An 18,900-nucleotide genomic window follows, 5' to 3' on the forward strand; every position below is an offset into this window, starting at 1 on the left:
GCGGCCGCCAGGGTGGGGTTCAGCACACACCAGGTAGTTCAGGAGCACTTGACAGGACCCCCGCTCTAGTGTGTTCCTCTCTAGTTGAACTTCTCCCGCCTTGTGTTCACCACTGAGTCCCGTACGGGTACTGCAATGTCCCTTGTGGGTAACGTGTAGTTCCCGGACCGACTGGGTGCTCTTTTTGGTGACTTGTGGTGAGAACGTGGCGCTAGGCCGGGTCCCTCTGGATAAACTCAGATTAGGGCATACAGGTGGCGATTCCGCTCCGTCCGTATCCCCCTGGGATCCACATAAGCCTCCGGACTTTTCCGACAGAGACGTGAAGTGCAAAGTCAGATAATCAGGGACCGGTACCCCCTCTTGCGGCAGGGTCTCTCTGGCTGTGCCAGAATATGGTATGCAGGTGGCGACTCCGCTCCGTCCGCACCCCCTGAGATCCTTTCGCCTGTGGAGCCTATCTCCTCTGTTCCCCTCCTGGGCCTTCTTGGTTGGACTAAGACCGGGGACAGAGCCGGTTATAACTCTGCCACAATCCCCCGTCTCGAGGCCTGAGACCGGGAACCGTGGACCCCTCAGCCGGCTGCAGCTTTGTGCTGACTTGCCGTCCCAAAGACCCACGACCAAAGACCCGGTTCTTAAAATGGCCTCTAGCTATATATGATTCTATTAAGTGCTTAGGTAAAGTGCTTCCTCCACCCTCACTCACTACATGGTTCCCCCTATCTTTGGTTCCCCCCAACTCCTCCATTCAGGCCCGGGGCAGCACTATGGTGCTTTAGGCCCCCTTCAGAACTGGAGTGGTGTAGTGTTGAGTGTGTGGTTGGGGTCCTGTGTGGTACTCCATCCTTACCTTGGAGAGGAGATACCACACCTCGTTCTGAGGTGCAGTACCCCTGTGGCGACTGAACCTCAGGGGCGCAACACCTTCAAATCCAATAAATAAGCGACCTTAATAGAAATTGTAGTCAAAACTATTTTTTTTATCCCAATAAATTACCAAGTTTTCAATCAACCAAGCCTTGAAGAATAAATTTTAATGAAAAAGATTTATAACAAATCCTACAAATACAATATAACATCAAATATACCTTATTATTGGAAATCACCCTTAATATAATTGTAGCACCCCGAGGACTCGGCTGCTACAGGGGTATTGCACCTCAGGCCAGAGGTGTGGTATTCCACTCCCGGGTAAGGATGGAGTGTGGAACTGGGCTCAGTTAGCTGCATGCACCACACTCACCCCATTTCCGGGGGACAGATCAACGGTACTCCCACCAGATAGATGTGCAGGTACGACAGCTTCTGTCCCTGGCTGGAGTGGGGAGGGGGGAGGAACATCCTAGTGGTGTAGGAGCAGATAGGGGAGGGACTCTGGGCATAGGTAGGAGCCCATTGGGTGCTAGTCACCTGGGCTCGGGTGTCAGAGGGAGTATATAAGGTGGGCACCATCTTAGGACAGGGTCCTGTTCAGAGGAGAGTCTGTGCAGAGAGGAGCTCAGCCGGAGAGGGCTGACAGGGAGCTGTGGCTCCGTCTGGGCCCAGCTCCAGAGCCAGGCCTGAAGCAGAGAGAGAGAGAAGGAAAAAGGAGGAAGAAGAGAGACGCAAAGAAAGGCCCAGAGACGAAAGCATAGAGGGAACCCTGAGATCCCACGAGAGAACGGAAACGGGTGAAGGGTTGGCAGAGCAGGGTACCGGATCCCAAACTGGTGGAGGCCAATTATCCTCAGCCAGGAACTGGAGGTCGTGGACAAGTTTTGGCGCGACCCCTCGCCATATCCACCAGGAAGGCATACCACGTATAGGGTCAGGGAAGCCGGGAAAGGTTTCACCACTAGAAGGCCCGAGGGAGCTGGACAAAGGTGGATCCCTGGTGGGGACGGCCAGTAGAAAGGAAGAGAGGGGAGCTCAGGACCACGCTCTGGAACTGCCTGGGAGTTGGCCGAGTCCCTGACCTGGTGGGCGCAGCATGACTCGGGTGGTCCTACTGTGCACGGGCGACCTGGTAAAGAACTGTGAGTAAAGCTTTTGAAACTGCACTTCAAGCCTCCGTGTTTCGTCGTCGCACCTGCACCATCAGTACTGGGACACCCGCACCATCACTCCCATTGTCATCTCTATCATAGCTGCCCTGAGGCCATACCCCTCCCGTTGGGGGTTATACCATCCACGCTGCACATCCGTACCACCGGCCTCAGCGGACTGCCCTGCAGCGGCGGCTTCATAGCCGCATTCAACGGGTGGCGTAGTCGGACACTAATACCATCATATCAATAACGCCACTTAGTTTGACACCCTGGGCACGGACCGGGTCACCGCCACGAGGACTACTACCCCTATCTGATCCGGCTCCGGGTATTCCCCGCGTGCGCAACGCTACACAAACATGGCCCAGGGGGCGCGTCATAATAACATAAAGATACAGTATATTTCCTTGGCACCTGTAGGTCTGGAAATCCCATTGTTCTAGAATTTGTACAAAAATAATCCCAGGCTTATCTTCAGTCTAAAAATAACAAATATTTTCATTAACCAAATATGAAAATGATCCCAATTCACTAAGCATTTGGTGTCAGGTTGTTGCAGTGACATATATTATTGTATCATGTATTATTTCCACTCTTAGTTGCACATTAGACACATCTAATAATACTCCTGCAAGTCTGCTAATTTAATTTTCCCATTATAGTTAGGCTGCATTCACACATTGCATTTTTTGTTGCAAACAGAAAAACACAAAACAGCAAAGAAAAAAAAATGCACATGTGAACCCAGCCTTAAACTACATAGTTCCTTTCAATACTAAGTTTTTCATGTTTTTATGAGGCTTTACCAAAATGATATAACACTTTGGTGCAAATACAGAACATAACATCCCAGAACTGGAGGCCAAGATGGCGAATACCTCAACAGCCACTGTAGACGTCCCTTTAGCACTGAGATAAGTCGGAATGAAGAAAACCCAAACGCTAAAGAAAACCAACATGCTGAAAGTAATTAATTTAGCATCGTTAAAGGTGTCAGGTAATTTCCTTGCAAAAAAGGCAACAATAAAACAAACTGATGCCAAAATACACAAATAACCCAATATGATATAGAAAGCAATGGCTGATTCCTTATCACACTCCACTATGATTCTCGCCACTTCTGACTGTTTGTTATAATAGATGGAAGGGGCTCTTACAAAAAACCATAAAATACATATAAGGACCTGTATGATTGAGCAGGTGAAGACGATGTATTTTGGAACTTTGGCCCCCACCCACTTCCTTAAGTTTTTTCCTGGTTTGGTGGCATTGAAAGCTATCACCACAATCAATGTTTTGGCTAGAAGTGATGATACCGAGATTGCGAAGGTGATTCCAAAAATGGATTGTCGTAAAAAACATGTTACTCTTTGTGGGCGCTCAATAAAAATAAGACAACAAAGGCAGGAGAGCATGAGCGATAATAAAATGAGGTAGCTGAGGTCCCGATTGTTGGCTTTGACAATTGGCGTGTTCTGATTCTTAATAAATGTTACAAGAACTGCAGAAGAGGCCACAGAGAATAAGATGGCTATGAAAGTCAAGACGACTCCGATTGGATCTTCGTGAGATAAAAATGTTAAATCTTTCTTGATACAAACTGTCTTCGGATCATTGGGCCATTCGTCTTCGGGACATTTGGTACATACCTCCACATCTACAATGATTCAATATACAATTATTATCATTTTTATAAAATTATATTTTTCAAGTACAAGGACCATCACTTCACTGATTACTGATGTACTGTAGACTATGTAGCAAGTCAATATTTAGGAAACTATAGCTAGTCAATGTACCATATATGTCTGATGCTGCCCATGCTCAGTTAGAAAATTAGTTCTTACATACTTTAAATTTATTTACTGTATACATTGTACCAAAAATTGTCAATATCTGAACTTTTTAAAACTTTTTATTCTTTAAAACTCATCTCTAAACATCAACCAAAATCTGGAATTTGCCCATGGAGTCCCAATGCTCAGAACCTTACTTTGTTGACCTGCAAATTGCTCCCTAGGAGTTTTCTCATTGGATGATACTACTCATACCTGCACATGAAAGAGCTGATGTTGCTCAGTCACTCTTCCGATTTTCACGTACGAGTGATATCCATGTTTTTCATAAATAACACACGTAACTGTGAACATCTATTGGGCTGTGGTTCCATGGGAGATCGCAAAGACGTGTCCGATTGTGATCCGATGGTCAGATCACAATCGCCAATGCAAGTCAATAGGTCCCTGATAAAATCGCACTGCAGTCAAATGGCATCTTAGTGCAGTCCTATTTTCACAGACTATCAGAAAGGAGAAGGTGTAGGTTTATTTTTTTATTTCTCCATATACGAGAAAAACATATGACACTCCCAAAGTCTGGTCAGAATAATCTGTCCATTTTTCTCGTGCGAGGATAAATCGGACGTGTGAATGAGACCTAAAAGAAATACTGGTAGATCCTGTATTCTGGAACATAATGAATATTTCTTTACATCAGGAAATTCATAATGATATTAATTAGGATTTTAAGAAAGTAGTAAGTAAAATCCCAAAGATCCTCTTCAGAATACAGGTTAGTAATATTTTGGATGGTGTATAGTAAAATATTTTATATACCCTCACCTACTGTATCCTCACTCATCCCTTGTAGACTGAGTCCTTGCGGGCAGGGTCTTCTCTTCGCTTGTACCAGTCGCCTTCAAGTTTTGTTCAAGATTATTGTAATTGTTTTTGCTATGTATACCCCTTTCACAGATAAAGCTCCATGGAATAAATGGCGCTATAATAATAATATATAATAATATATATAAAAAAACCTATTGAAGTCTGTAGACATTTGAGAATTACAGTATGTCTTAAGGTCCATTTAGATGAGAACAATCTATACCAGGACTCTCATTTCTGGTTATAGGATTGTCTAAACAGGGTGGAAATCACCCAATAAGTAGAACGCTAATTTTGGGGGGTGAGAAATTTTTTGAGCAAGCTTAAATCTCATAATTCATAAACAAGATGATTTGTTTAGACAAGCCGACAAGCGTTCTATGCATACAGAATGATCATTAATACGATCGTTCTGTCTGCATAGAACGTTTGTCGGCTTGTCTAAACAATGCATCATATGACTGCTTGTAACGGGTCTGGGAGGCGGAACCTCTGAGCAACTATACAAGGGGGCGGCCCTTGTAAGGAAGCGGGTGGCGCCCAGGGAAGACGGGCAGGTAGTCACAGCAAGTGACAGGGACAGTCTCTGGCAAAACGGGCAGATGGTCACGGCAAGTGACCGGGACAGTCTCTGGGTAAACGGGCAGGTGGTCACGGCAAGTGACCGGGACAGTCTCTGGGTAAACGGGCAGGTGGTCACGGCAAGTGACCGGGACAGTCTCTGGGTAAACAGGCGGGTGGTCACGGCAAGTGACGGCAGAGCCTCCAGGTAGGCAAGCAGGCTGGTAGCAGGTGGACGCTCCCAGGTGAGCGGGCAAGAGTCTCTGGACAGGCAGGTGGTCACAGCACGTGACAGGGGAGCCTCCAGGTAGGCTAGCAGACAGGTAGAAGGTGAGCACTCCCAGGTGAGCGGGCAAGAGTCTCTGGACAGGCAGGTGGTCACAGCACGTGACGGCGGAGCCTCCAGGTAGGCTAGCAGACAGGTAGAAGGTGAGCGCTCCCAGGTGAGCTGGCAAGAGTCTCTGGACAGGCTGGTGGTCACAGCACGTGACGGCGGAGCCTCCAGGTAGGCTAGCAGGCAGGTAGCAGATGTGCGCTCCCAGGTGAGCGGGCAGACGGATCCATAGACAGACTGGCAGGGCTGGTAGGCAGACTGTCGGACCGCAGGAATAGTAGCAGGTTGACACGAGACAGGCAGGTATCAGACAGGAAACTGGCAGGAAACTGGCAGGTAACTGGCAGGTAACTGGAAACGGGACCTGAGGGCTGAAGCAGAGTGATGAACTGTGCTACAACATTGCTCGGGCACCTCCATTTTGGAGGAGGTGCCTTATATATGGTGAAGTCCTCCGGCCATTGGCCGGGGACTCCTTAGGACGGCGCGCGCGGCCCCTTTAAGAGAGGGGGAGCGCGCGCGCGCGCGCCCTAAGCACCGTGGCCGGGAAGGAGCGCGCGCTGCTAGCAGAGCGGGAGGAAGACGCCGGGCACGGAGCGGAGAGGTGAGGGGAACAGCGTCCCTGCCTAGCAGGAGGCAGGGACGCCGACGCTACAGTACCCCCCCCTTTAGGCCCCCCCTTTTTTAGGCCAGACAGAAATTTAGCAAGGATGAGCGGGGCATGGATGTTCTCCCGGGGCTCCCACGTTCTCTCCTCAGGACCAAACCCCTTCCAATCTACCAGAAAAAAGGTCTTTCCTCTTACCCTTTTGGTGGCCAGAATGTTCTCTACCTCAAACTCGTCTTCAGCAGAAACCGGAGCAGGAGGCGTACCTGTAGACCTGGAAAAAGAGTTAAGTACCACGGGTTTGAGGAGAGATACATGGAAGGAGTTAGGGATCCGCAAGTTGGCCGGGAGTTTCAATTTATAGGCCACCGGGTTGATCAGTTTGATAACCTCCAGTGGGCCGATGAACCGAGGCCCTAACTTGTAGGAGGGAATCTTGAGCCGGACATACTTGGACGAGAGCTAGACTTTATCTCCAGGACGGAATTGTGGAGGATCCAGGCGTTTTTTGTCAGCGTGTTTTTTCATCCGCTCAGACGACTGAAGGAATGCGGATCGGGTACTCTCCCAAATGGAGGAAAATTCGCTAACGAGAGATTCCGCAGCCGGATTATCCACCGAGGTGGAGACGGGAAATGGGATCCGAGGATGCTGACCGAAGACTACAAAAAACGGGGATTTGGAGGAAGATTCGCTCTCGTGATTGTTGTAAGAGAATTCGGCCCATGGCAGGAGATCCACCCAGTCTGAATGGTGGGCATTAACGAAGTGCCGGAGGTAACTGGTCAGGATCTGATTGATCCGCTCCACTTGACCATTGGACTGTGGATGGTAAGCGGAGGAGAAGTCCAAGGTGACGTCTAGCAGTTTACATGTGGCTCTCCAGAAGCGTGAGGTGAACTGAACCCCACGATCCGACACGATGTGGAGAGGCAGGCCATGAAGACGGAAGATGTGGCGGATAAAGTCTTTAGCCAGCTCGGGTGCAGACGGGAGGCCTGGCAGGGGAATGAAATGGGCCATTTTGGAAAAGCGGTCAGCAACCACCCAAATGACTGTACAACCGGCAGAGACAGGGAGGTCTGTTATGAAGTCCATAGCTATATGCTGCCAGGGGGCAGCAGGTACAGGAAGCGGAAGGAGGCGACCGGCTGGCAGGTGTCTCGGAACCTTGTTGCAGGCGCAGGACACACAGGCAGAAACAAAGTCTATTACGTCCTTGTGCAGGGTAGGCTACCAGTAGTGCTGGGTAATAAGCTGGAGGGTCTTTTTCTGACCGGCGTGGCCAGCAAGTTTAGACGAGTGACCCCAGTGTAGGATCTTCTCCCGATCAGGTACAGTGACGAACGTCTTACCGGGAGGGAGACGATTTAGACTCACGGGAGCCACCTGCATTACTCTGGTGGGATCGATGATATGTTTAGGTTCCTCCTCGAGATCAGACACCAGAAAGGATCGGGACAAGGCGTCCGCTTTGATGTTTTTGTCAGCCGGGCGAAAATGAAGAACAAAATCAAAGCGAGCAAAAAACAAGGACCACCGGGCTTGGCGCTGGTTAAGTCTCTGGGCACTCTGGAGGTAAGCCAAGTTCTTGTGGTCAGTGTAAATTATTACCGGGTGAAGAGCCCCCTCGAGCAGGTAACGCCACTCCTCCAAAGCTAGCTTAATGGCCAATAACTCTCGGTCTCCAATAGAATAGTTGCGCTCAGAAGAGGAGAAGAGTTTGGAGAAGAAGCCGCAAGTTACCATTCTCCCGGAAGACGATTTTTGGGTAAGTACCGCTCCGGCTCCAGAGGAGGAGGCGTCAACTTCCAGGAAGAACTGCTTGTTGCCGTCCGGGCGATGCAGCACTGGGGCGGAAGAGAAAGCCTGTTTTAAGGAAAGAAAGGCTTCCTCTGCTGCGGGCGGCCATTCTCTGGGATTAGTGCCCTTACGGGTGAGCGCGGAAATTGGGGCAGTCCGGGAAGAGAAGTGCGGTATAAAGAGGCGGTAATAGTTGGCGAAGCCCAGGAACCGCTGAATAGCCTTCAACCCCTCTGGTCGGGGCCACTTCTCGATGGCAGACAGCTTCTCAGGATCCATTCGTAGGCCGGTCTGAGAAATTATGTAGCCCAAAAACGGAAGCGAGGTCTGCTCAAAGAGGCACTTCTCATATTTAGCGTAGAGGTGGTTCTGCCTGAGCCTGAGCAGGACCTGACGAACATCCCTCCGGTGAGTCTGGAGATCCGGAGAGAAGACCAAGATGTCGTCCAGGTACACCACTACGCAGGAGTAGAGAAGGTCCCGGAAGATGTCATTGACCAACTCTTGAAAGACGGCGGGAGCGTTACAGAGACCAAAGGGCATTACCAGATATTCATAGTGGCCGTCCCGGGTGTTGAATGCCGTCTTCCATTCATCCCCCTGACGGATACGGACCAGGTTATACGCCCCACGGAGGTCCAGTTTGGTGAAGATTCTAGCCCCCCTCAGGCGGTCAAATAATTCAGGAATGAGCGGGAGGGGGTATTTATTCTTCACTGTAATCTGGTTAAGGCCTCTGTAATCTATACATGGACGGAGTGAGCCGTCCTTCTTTTTGACGAAGAAGAAGCCTGCTCCCGCCGGGGAGGTAGATTTCCGGATAAATCCCCGGGCCAGATTCTCCTCAATATATTCAGACATGGACCGGGTCTCTGCTGCGGACAAAGGGTAGATACGCCCACGGGGAGGAGTAGAGCCGGGTATCAGGTCGATTGGACAGTCATATGGTCTATGAGGGGGTAATGTCTCTGCTTCTTTTTTATTGAAGACATCCGCATAAGACCAATAGGGAGCCGGTAGACCGGGTAGATTGACTGGGGTAGGAGAAGGACGAGCAGGATGAACGGGAACTAGACAAGTCTTATGGCAGTCCTGTCCCCAGCGAAGGACCTCTCCGGTCTGCCAGTCAAGCACGGGTGCATGTTTCTGGAGCCAAGGTAGACCCAGCAAGAGTGCGTGAGAGAGTCCAGGTAGAACATGAAAGGAGATGCACTCAGAATGCAGCATTCCCACCTGCAGAGTTATGGATTCTGTGATGAGTTGGATAGGATGTGGTAAGAGGCCCCCATCCACGGCGGCGACAGATAAAGGTACGGCCAGAGGTTTGGTAGGAATGCGATACCTCTCTACCAGGGATTGAGAGATGAGATTACCAGCAGCTCCTGAGTCAAGTTGAGCCAGTTCGAAATAGCGGTTCTCTCCGCAGGTGATAGAGACTGACAGCATCAGGGATGGAGAGGGTTTACTTTTGTCTAGGGCGACCTCTCTGAGCGACCCTAGACACAGGCGTTTCCCGATCTCTCAGGGCAGGAACGAATCCGGTGCTCCTTACTGCCACAGTAGAAGCAGCTCCCCTCGGCACGGCGTGAGTCTTGACGGGTTTTGACCATCTTGGTCTGGTCGACCTGCATAGGCTCAGGTGAGTGTGCCTGGGGAGTAACGGAGGGATTGACGGGTTTCTGGAAAGTAGGAGCTAGACTTGGAAACCTCCTCTCATGGGTGACCTCTTTGGCGTGCTCCTGGAACCGGATGTCAATCCGGGTGGCAAGTGTTATCAAGTCGTCGAGAGTGGTAGGAATGTCCCGACCGGCGAGTTCATCTTTAATACGGCCGGACAGACCCTCCCAGAAGACCGACACCAGAGCGTCGTTATCCCAGGCCAGCTCCGAAGCAAGGGTACGGAACCGTATGGCATATTGGCCCACGGTGAGATCTCCTTGACGGAGGCGTAGCAGAGACAATGCGGATGAGGTCTTCCGTCCGGGTTCGTCGAAGACTTTCCGGAAAGCCGTGAGAAAGGCTGGCAGGTCGGACACCAGGAGGTCTCCTCTCTCCCATAGAGGATTTAGCCAAGCCAGTGCCTCCCCCGTGAGATGAGACATGATGAAGGCAACTTTGGCCCGGTCGGAGATAAACTGGTGGGACAGGAGTTCAAAGTGCAGGGTGCACTGGTTTATGAAGCCCTGAGCTTGAGCGGGGTCGCCTCCGAAGCGAGGAGGTGCAGAAAGCCGGGGTCCGGGGCAGGATACCACGGTATTGGTGGGCAGCGGCGCTGCCGGGTTGCGGGTCATGACGCTAGCGGTGGTTGCTGGTGGAGCAGTCAGAGTGTCCAGGCGAGAGTTGACATTCCGCAGGTGACCCAGGATGGACTCCTGTTGGGACCTCTGACGGGACAGTTCATGACATAGGTCCGAGAGCGAGGGAGCTTGGGTGCCACCGGGTTCCATGGCCCGAGCAAACTGTAACGGGTCTGGGAGGCGGAACCTCTGAGCAACTATACAAGGGGGCGGCCCTTGTAAGGAAGCGGGTGGCGCCCAGGGAAGACGGGCAGGTAGTCACAGCAAGTGACAGGGACAGTCTCTGGGAAAACGGGCAGATGGTCACGGCAAGTGACCGGGACAGTCTCTGGGTAAACGGGCAGGTGGTCACGGCAAGTGACCGGGACAGTCTCTGGGTAAACGGGCAGGTGGTCACGGCAAGTGACCGGGACAGTCTCTGGGTAAACAGGCGGGTGGTCACGGCAAGTGACGGCAGAGCCTCCAGGTAGGCAAGCAGGCTGGTAGCAGGTGGACGCTCCCAGGTGAGCGGGCAAGAGTCTCTGGACAGGCAGGTGGTCACAGCACGTGACGGCGGAGCCTCCAGGTAGGCTAGCAGACAGGTAGAAGGTGAGCGCTCCCAGGTGAGCGGGCAAGAGTCTCTGGACAGGCAGGTGGTCACAGCACGTGACGGCGGAGCCTCCAGGTAGGCTAGCAGACAGGTAGAAGGTGAGCGCTCCCAGGTGAGCGGGCAAGAGTCTCTGGACAGGCTGGTGGTCACAGCACGTGACGGCGGAGCCTCCAGGTAGGCTAGCAGGCAGGTAGCAGATGTGCGCTCCCAGGTGAGCGGGCAGACGGATCCATAGACAGACTGGCAGGGCTGGTAGGCAGACTGTCGGACCGCAGGAATAGTAGCAGGTTGACACGAGACAGGCAGGTATCAGACAGGAAACTGGCAGGAAACTGGCAGGTAACTGGCAGGTAACTGGAAACGGGACCTGAGGGCTGAAGCAGAGTGATGAACTGTGCTACAACATTGCTCGGGCACCTCCATTTTGGAGGAGGTGTCTTATATATGGTGAAGTCCTCCGGCCATTGGCCGGGGACTCCTTAGGATGGCGCGCGCGGCCCCTTTAAGAGAGGGGGAGCGCGCGCGCGCCCTAAGCACCGTGGCCGGGAAGGAGCGCGCGCTGCTAGCAGAGCGGGAGGAAGACGCCGGGCACGGAGCGGAGAGGTGAGGGGAACAGCGTCCCTGCCTAGCAGGAGACAGGGACGCCGACGCTACACTGCTCATCGGCTTGAAGGTAACTGATATGTAGTTGTTTCATGGCAGAGGTCGTCTCACGTAAAAGTGTCCTCATTTTAGACTTGCCTCCATCATATTAATTAAAGGCTATTAGGGCTATATGTGTTTGCATAGTCTAGATTTTCTCCCTGGTGAGTTATAGCCTGTTTTACGATATAATGGTTTGGAACAATATTCCCTGGACACCCCCAGAAGCAGCAAGTGGCGAAACGAGCATCGTAGTGTGGGGACACCATGCTGATTTCTCCAGACTTCACCTGTTATCTCTATCTTACAGACCATACAGGTATTACCTCCAGGGCTTTTCTCCTTCACTACATGTGGGATATTGTAGGCACCTTCTTCTACACACTGATAAGCAAGGCTGTAACCAGACTATATGTAGCACAGTGGGTTTTTCTATATGGTTACAATAGTACTTACATGCATGTATATATCATTTTCTACCTTGATTGCTATATCAATACTATGGTGTATATATTTGTTTGTTGCTTTAATTTTTGTCCCCTGCTATACCCTAGATAGGATTCAGGTGTCAGTTTATACTGATTGAATTAGATTCTCTCCCCTCATATATATCTTGGTGATTACACCAGTTAATATAAATGTAATAATTTTAAGGATTCTATTGATTTGGTTCTCTGTGATTTATCACATGGGGAGTCATTTGACTCTATCTAAAAATTATCTCATATTTTGATTATCACACCACTATCATTGTAGCAGTTTATCCATCTAAAAGTCCGGATACAGTGGCGTCCCCCATACAAGGCACTCTGCATTTTTTCTAATGTGTTTTTACATGTTGTTTTTAATAAAGATTGATTGATTTTAGCATAATGGTTCTTTCTTTACTTTGGCTGGCTACCTTTACCCTGAGCATGTTTTGGATATTTTGTGTGAAGTGCCATTAACCTTATTGTTTGGATATTGCGATAATTATAGTAGAAACTAACCTGTTTGGTTGGAAATTTGTCCTTCTGGGCAAGGAAGACAGTCATAGCAGCATACTGGCTGTCCTTCTCGGATAGATTTTCTGTTTCCTGGCTGGCAGATATCACTGCACACAGATCGTGGTATCTGCGTTATAAAATATCATCATTGAATGAATCGAAACTCATTTTGTCAATCTATACAACTAGAAACTATCAGACAATGTGCTTTAAGTAACTTTGATTGCTTTCAGTGGGAAAAACAAGATAATCTTGTAGTTATGATTCCTTTTAATGGCTACCAAAAATAAAATAAATGATGTTACAAGGCAAGCTTTCGGGACAACTTAGGTCCCTTCCTCAGGCATGGTATGCCAGTATGCCATGGTACCATAACACGCCTGAGGAAGGGATCTAAGTTGTCCCGAAAGCTTGCCTTGTAACATCATTTATTTTATTTTTGGTAGCCATTAAAAGGTATCATAACTACAAGATTATCTTGTTTTTCCCACTGAGAGCAATCTTTTTTCAACTGGCTACCACGGTGCCAAACCAATTTTTTACTTTTAGGTAAATTTTACACATCTGTGTTTCATAGTTCGAGCACGGACTGCAATGCATCGACTGACAGTAGGTTTTCAGACCTGAAGTCAATAGTCTCATATATGTCTCTGAGACTGCCAATTTTAGGTAAGTAGACCCGCAGATCACGAAACATGGATAAGTGAAACCAGCCTTCAAGGGGTTCTCTGAAAATGTGTGAGAAATATGGTCTGTGTCACATATTTCAAGCTGCAGCCTGTTATTGGCATGCATCAGGACAGGCTGCAGCCTGAAGAAACAACGCTCAAGACGTGTCTGAACTGTAAGACATCATCAGCGAGCAAAACTGATTTACTCACTCAGCCATGGAGCAGGGATGAAGCAAGAGGAAAAAACTCCAGATAATTGAGAAGAACAAGCTTTTTTCCCTTTTGCTTTAATCCTGTTTAGAGATGAACAGATCAGTCAAAATTCAAATTCGCCAGTCCACATTTATTTTCCCTGGAAATTGAATTCATACAGAAGTTATTCCCCGCAAACGTAATGTCCCTTATGCTCTCCAGACTCAAGAGCAGAATAAACATAAGATGTAAAAAAAATAATTAAAAATTCTTATATTTACCTCACCGCTCATGTCTCTGAACCCTCCGCTCCTCACTGTCACCCACCCGGTCCTTGCTGCATCCTATGATCTCCGCTGCTCGCTCTGAAATCCAGAGACCGAGAGGATGATGCACAAGTGCGTGAAAGATCATGGCTTCGTGATGCCACGACGTGCTCCATGATCTTGCACATGCATGAGCAGAACCCTCCCAGGCCTGTGTTAGAGATTTGTGGATTTCTGCGCAACTGAGCTGATTCATGAAGCCTTTCAGATGAGACACATCTCAAGCAGTGTTTTGTCAAGCTGCAACTCATCTTGATGTGTGCCTAGGCTTGGTTGCAGCTTGAGCTATGTGACGGAGGCAATTTTGATCACATTCTCAGAGCATCCCTTTAAATCAGTTGCCAAGGTCAAATACATTGATGATCTATGCATAGGATAATTCATCAATATGAAATTGGTGATGGTCTGTTATCTCCCATGATTTGGGAATTTACAGACTGCCTTGCACTTCTTTCAGTTATCATGTATTGCTGTTTTGTTGCTATGCAGTAATGTTTGCTTCCTTTCAAGTTTGTCCTTTCTCTCTCCCTGTCTCCCTCTGATGTGGCTGTGATGTAACTAACCCCTCCCTTTTTCCCCCATGTCTTTTCCTCATTCTCCATCTTAACCACTATAGAAGCTCATTTGCTCTCAGTCTGTGTCTGAGAAAAGTCTTTTTACCTGCTGTATCTACTACTACAAGATCTCTGCAAGAAAAATAAAGCTTCTTCTGAATCTTCACCAACGTGCCATCCTGCAGCCAAGTTAAACTCTCTGGGGACATCGCTTCCATGGGAGTAGGGTAAAAGAGTCAGCCTAGAAACGGCGTCTCACAACGCCCTATACTTGCAGCACAGCTATGGAAACAGAATATGGTCGAAAACTGAAAACTGCACACACAGCAATTGTAGCTAAGCCATGTACGGGTGGAACACAGCAAACCTGTACATTATTTAGTGGTGGCTGCCCAGTGCTGCACTCTATATTTCATTTGGTGCAGTTTTTAACTAAGATGTCATGGGTGTTACAGAAGTTGTCCACTACTTTGACAACTCCTTCTCATAATCCACGCTTGGCCCTGATAAAATAAAAAAGCTTATACTCACCTCCCGTGCCGGCGCCATTCCTGCGATGTTGGCACTCGATCTCCCCGGGGCTCCCGTGCTGGCGTTGTGACACGTGTCCCCGGCGTCCAGTCAGCACTGGCATCACTGTCCCCGCCTCCTGTCGAATTGAACATGAAGAGGGAGTCAGGGATCAGCTGCAGCCCCGACTTCCTCTTCATGTTCAATTCAACAGGAGGTGGGGACAGTGACGCTAGCAGTGATTGATAGTGATGAGCAAGTGTGCTCCCAACTGCTCGGTACACACCCGAGCATCTCACTGTTCAAGATGCTTGGCGCTCAGCGAGTACTTCCTGGATGATCGGGCGGCAGCTCGAGTCCTCGCCCGGCATGTTTGGCGCTGTTTAGACAGCGAATAACCATGTGGAGATTGCCTGCCAGTCACTGAAATGCCACAGCCATGTTGGTTATGACTTTACAGTTATTGGCTGGCCGCATAGCGTTATCAGGTCTATATAAGACCCGGTGACCCTATGCTCATCACAGTCTACCCTTCAGACAGGCAGAGTAGGGAGAGCTGCAGCTGAGTGAGGGAGAGAATTGTCGGTTTATTTAGTTAGGTATTCCAGAGCAATATACATCTCAACTAACAATCCTTCTAAGGACTAATCCAGATGCATATCAATCCTGATAATAGCAAGAGTTAGGCAAGTGATGCGCCCCCAGGGCTGTGGGGTACTTGGCAGCCGGGCTTCTGGCTGCTTGCAGGGGGATATCACGGTGGCTGGCCGGGTCCGTGGCCCAGGGCGGTCACTGAAAAGGGGAATTTGTATTATATGGGGATTTTGGGATTATTAGTGACGCCACCTGTGGATTCTGGTAAGAGGTTACCAGCGCTGATGTTAGGGGAAGCTATGATGGGACGGCTCCCCACAGGTGGAGCAGGCTTCAGGGCAGTGTAGAGGTGTAGAAAGATGGTGGAAGCAGGAGGGAGACGGCAGGACGGTCCCAAAGCAAGTACAGGCACACACACAAGGGTAAACTTCAATACCTTTGCTGGTGGTGATGCAGGTACGGTCCAGGGCACTGAGGGCGAAGGGTACATTTCTGGACTCTCCCCAGTGAGCGGGTGAAAGGCCTCCTGATCTGTGTCTTTTACTCTCTAAGCTTTGGGCCTGCCTGGAACTAGGCCTAGCTTGCTTACTGCTTCCTTCTTGTACCTACTGACCTGGCGGTAGGGTTTTCTCCTGGTTCCCACTATTCCTGGTTGCTGGAGCCTTAGTGGTACCTAACCCTGTTTCTGTGGTCAGCGGTTGGTTAACCTGGGACTTGTAGTTCTCCAGGGATTTCGGTTGTTCCTACTGGTCATAAAGATCCCTGTAGGCGCGGACCCGGTGTCCGGTATATGGTTCGGGGTGAGCCTGTTATGCTCCTCTGCACCCTATGCGTTTCTCCTTCTTCTCCTCAGTCTGCAGACTCTCTCATGCAGACTCCTTGAGCAGACTCTCTGAGTTCTGTCCCTGTCTGTGCCTGACAGGAACTCTCACTTGCCTCCTAGCCCGCTCCAGGCTCTCACTGGCCAGACTAGCCCGCAGCTTGGGCCTTGCCTGGCCTTCAGCCACACAGACTTCAGCTTGTCTGGAGCTGCAGCATGGTGTCACACTGTCGGCTTCCCACTGACTGACTTCCTGAAGTCCACCCCCCAGTATTTATATACCTGACAGGGCTCCATCTAGTGGACTTGGGTGGAGGTGTCTGCATGTATTGAGGCCAATGGGGAGAATTCCATCCATGCACCCCTCTGGGATCTGTGGCACCAGTGCGCAGCAGGGCGCCACACAAGCATAGTTTGTGGAGCATGTATAGTGAGAGTAAAGTGAGAATGTAATATTATACTCCATTTAAAGTCTGGCAGTTGTGTGTTGTTCAAACCTATTCACACTTGGTCGATGGCCAATACCACACTATAATGCCACTGCCTAAAACCGTGGTGATCAGAAGTAATCCGATATTACTGCGGTAATAATCCTGACATTTTTGGGAGCGTGCCAAATATTATACTTCATTTAAAGTCTGACAGTTGTGTGTTGTTCAAACCTATTCACACTTGGTCGCTGACCAATACCATATTATAAGGACACTGCCTAAAACCGTGGTCATCAGACATGATCCGATATTACTGCGGTAATAATCCTGAAATTTTTGGGAGCATGACAAATATTATACTCCATTTAAAATGTACAAGGCACGTGGCAAGGGACTGGGAAGTGGACGTGATGGTGATGGTGCCCGCAGAGGCCAAGGCCGTGGGCAAGCTGAAATTGTGTCTGCTGAGGGAGCACAACAAGCACCCACATAATGTCACCCTACCTTCCTGTCCCACTTTGTAGGGGGCCGTGGAACATCATTATTGAATCCAGAGCAGTGTGAAAAATGTTGTTGGCTGGATAGCAGATAATGCTAAGGGAGGCATAGCACCACAACAGGCTGGAACAAGCAATGGGATGGCCACAGACACAAGGCGGGCAACTGTTCTCTAGAAAGAACACCAACATGAGGTAAGTTGCCAGTCCAACTGTTAGGTCTTCCCGAGTCTGACTCTTTTTGAAAGACTGTCAAGTTAACCCCAAAAGGGCCATTTGCAACATCTGCCATGCCAGCATCAGCAGGGGCAGCAAATCTACCAGCCTGACAACCACCAGCATGCCCAGGCACATGACAGCAAAGCACCCGACTAGGTGGGCCGAATACCAGGTTCCAGAAACAGTGTCTGCAGGTGACACCACTGCCTGTTGTGCTGTTGTGCATGCAAGCTAATCCCCTGTCCATGGCACAGGAGAAGATGCCTCCCGTCCTGCACCTGTCGTTGCACACTTGCAACCACCACCATCAGCAACCACGTCCACGTCCTTGTCCCAGCACAGCGTACAGTTGTCCCTACCCCAGTCCTTTGAACGCAAGCACAAATATGCAGCCAACGTCCAACAGGCCACAATACTAAACTGCCACATTTCTTGAATGCTACCACTTGAAATGTTGCCTTTTAGGCTCATGAAGACGGAATCTTTCCACAACCTCATGGCAGCTGCCGTCCCTCTGTACTCGGTCCCGAGCCACCGCTATTTCTCCCGGTGTGCCGTCCCCGCCTTATACAAGCATGTGTCTCAGAACATTAGCCGTGCCCTCAATGACGCAGTTACTGGAAAGGTCTACCTAACCACGGACACGTAGACAAGTACTTGTGGCTAGGAACGGTACATCTCACTGATGGCCCACTGGGTTATTATAGTGGAAGCCGAGACCCAGTCGGACCCTGGGATGGAACTCGTCCTCCCGGCACCGAGGATTGCGGGCCCTGGGTCAAAAATGGTTGCCCCCACATTCTACATCTCCTGCACCTCCTCCTCCTCTTCAGACTCAATCTCCGAAATAACCACATCAGTTGGACGCTGGAAGCACTGCAGCACTGCCTCGGCTAAGCGGCAACAGGCTGGGCTGAAGCTAATATGCTTAGGTGACAAACTGCACACCACTGCAGAGTTTTGACAGCTGTAACAGAGCAGGCAGATCAGTGTCTGTCACCGCTGAACCTACAGCCAGGCATGGTCGTGTGTGACAATGGTTGGAACCTGGTGGCGGCTCTGAGGTTTGGCAACCTCACACATGTACCATGTCTGGCCCATGTGCTCAACTTAGTGGTCAGCGGATTCTCAAAACCTACCCGGATCTGCCTGAGCTGCTTGTGAAAGTACGCCACGTGTGTGCCCATTTCAGAAAGTCACCTACAGATTGCACCGTCCTCGCTGTGCTTCAGCAGCATTTTCAGCTTCCAGCTCACTGACTGGTGTGTGATGTCACCACGCGTTGGAACTCAACGTTGCAGATGTTGGGAAGGATTTGTGAGCTGCAGAGGACAGTTGTTGAGTACCAGCTTCAACACGCCCTTCTGTATTCTGGTCAGCCTCCGCACATAAGTCCTAAACTTTGAGGACTCCACCAAGGTGGTGAGCGGTGATGACGTCATAATTAGCATCAGCATCTCACTTCTCTGTCTACTGAAATGCTCGCTGCTCACAATTAAAGAGGAGGCATTGCAGGTGGAGCATGATGAGATGGAGCAAATAACTATACAGGTTGATGCCACACTGCCCAGCCT

General features: G+C 49.8%; 1 protein-coding gene across 1 annotated transcript in view; it reads right to left on the minus strand.

Annotated features, from left to right (window-relative positions):
• Positions 1-2,785: 2,785 nt before the first annotated feature.
• The window catches only part of LOC141153232 (vomeronasal type-2 receptor 26-like), a 28,481-nt gene continuing 12,366 nt past the window's right edge, over positions 2,786-18,900 (minus strand). Inside the window, exons 4-5 of the mRNA XM_073637937.1 lie at positions 12,516-12,639; positions 2,786-3,687 (exon numbers count right to left, since the gene is read on the minus strand). Coding sequence (XP_073494038.1) covers positions 2,786-3,687; positions 12,516-12,639 — 1,026 coding nt within the window. The remainder of the gene's footprint in view (positions 3,688-12,515; positions 12,640-18,900) is intronic.

This window comes from Phyllobates terribilis, unplaced genomic scaffold (assembly GCF_046119375.1).
Source record: "Phyllobates terribilis strain yellow unplaced genomic scaffold, ASM4611937v1 Scaffold_7__3_contigs__length_470593459, whole genome shotgun sequence".
Lineage (NCBI taxonomy): Eukaryota > Metazoa > Chordata > Amphibia > Anura > Dendrobatidae > Phyllobates > Phyllobates terribilis.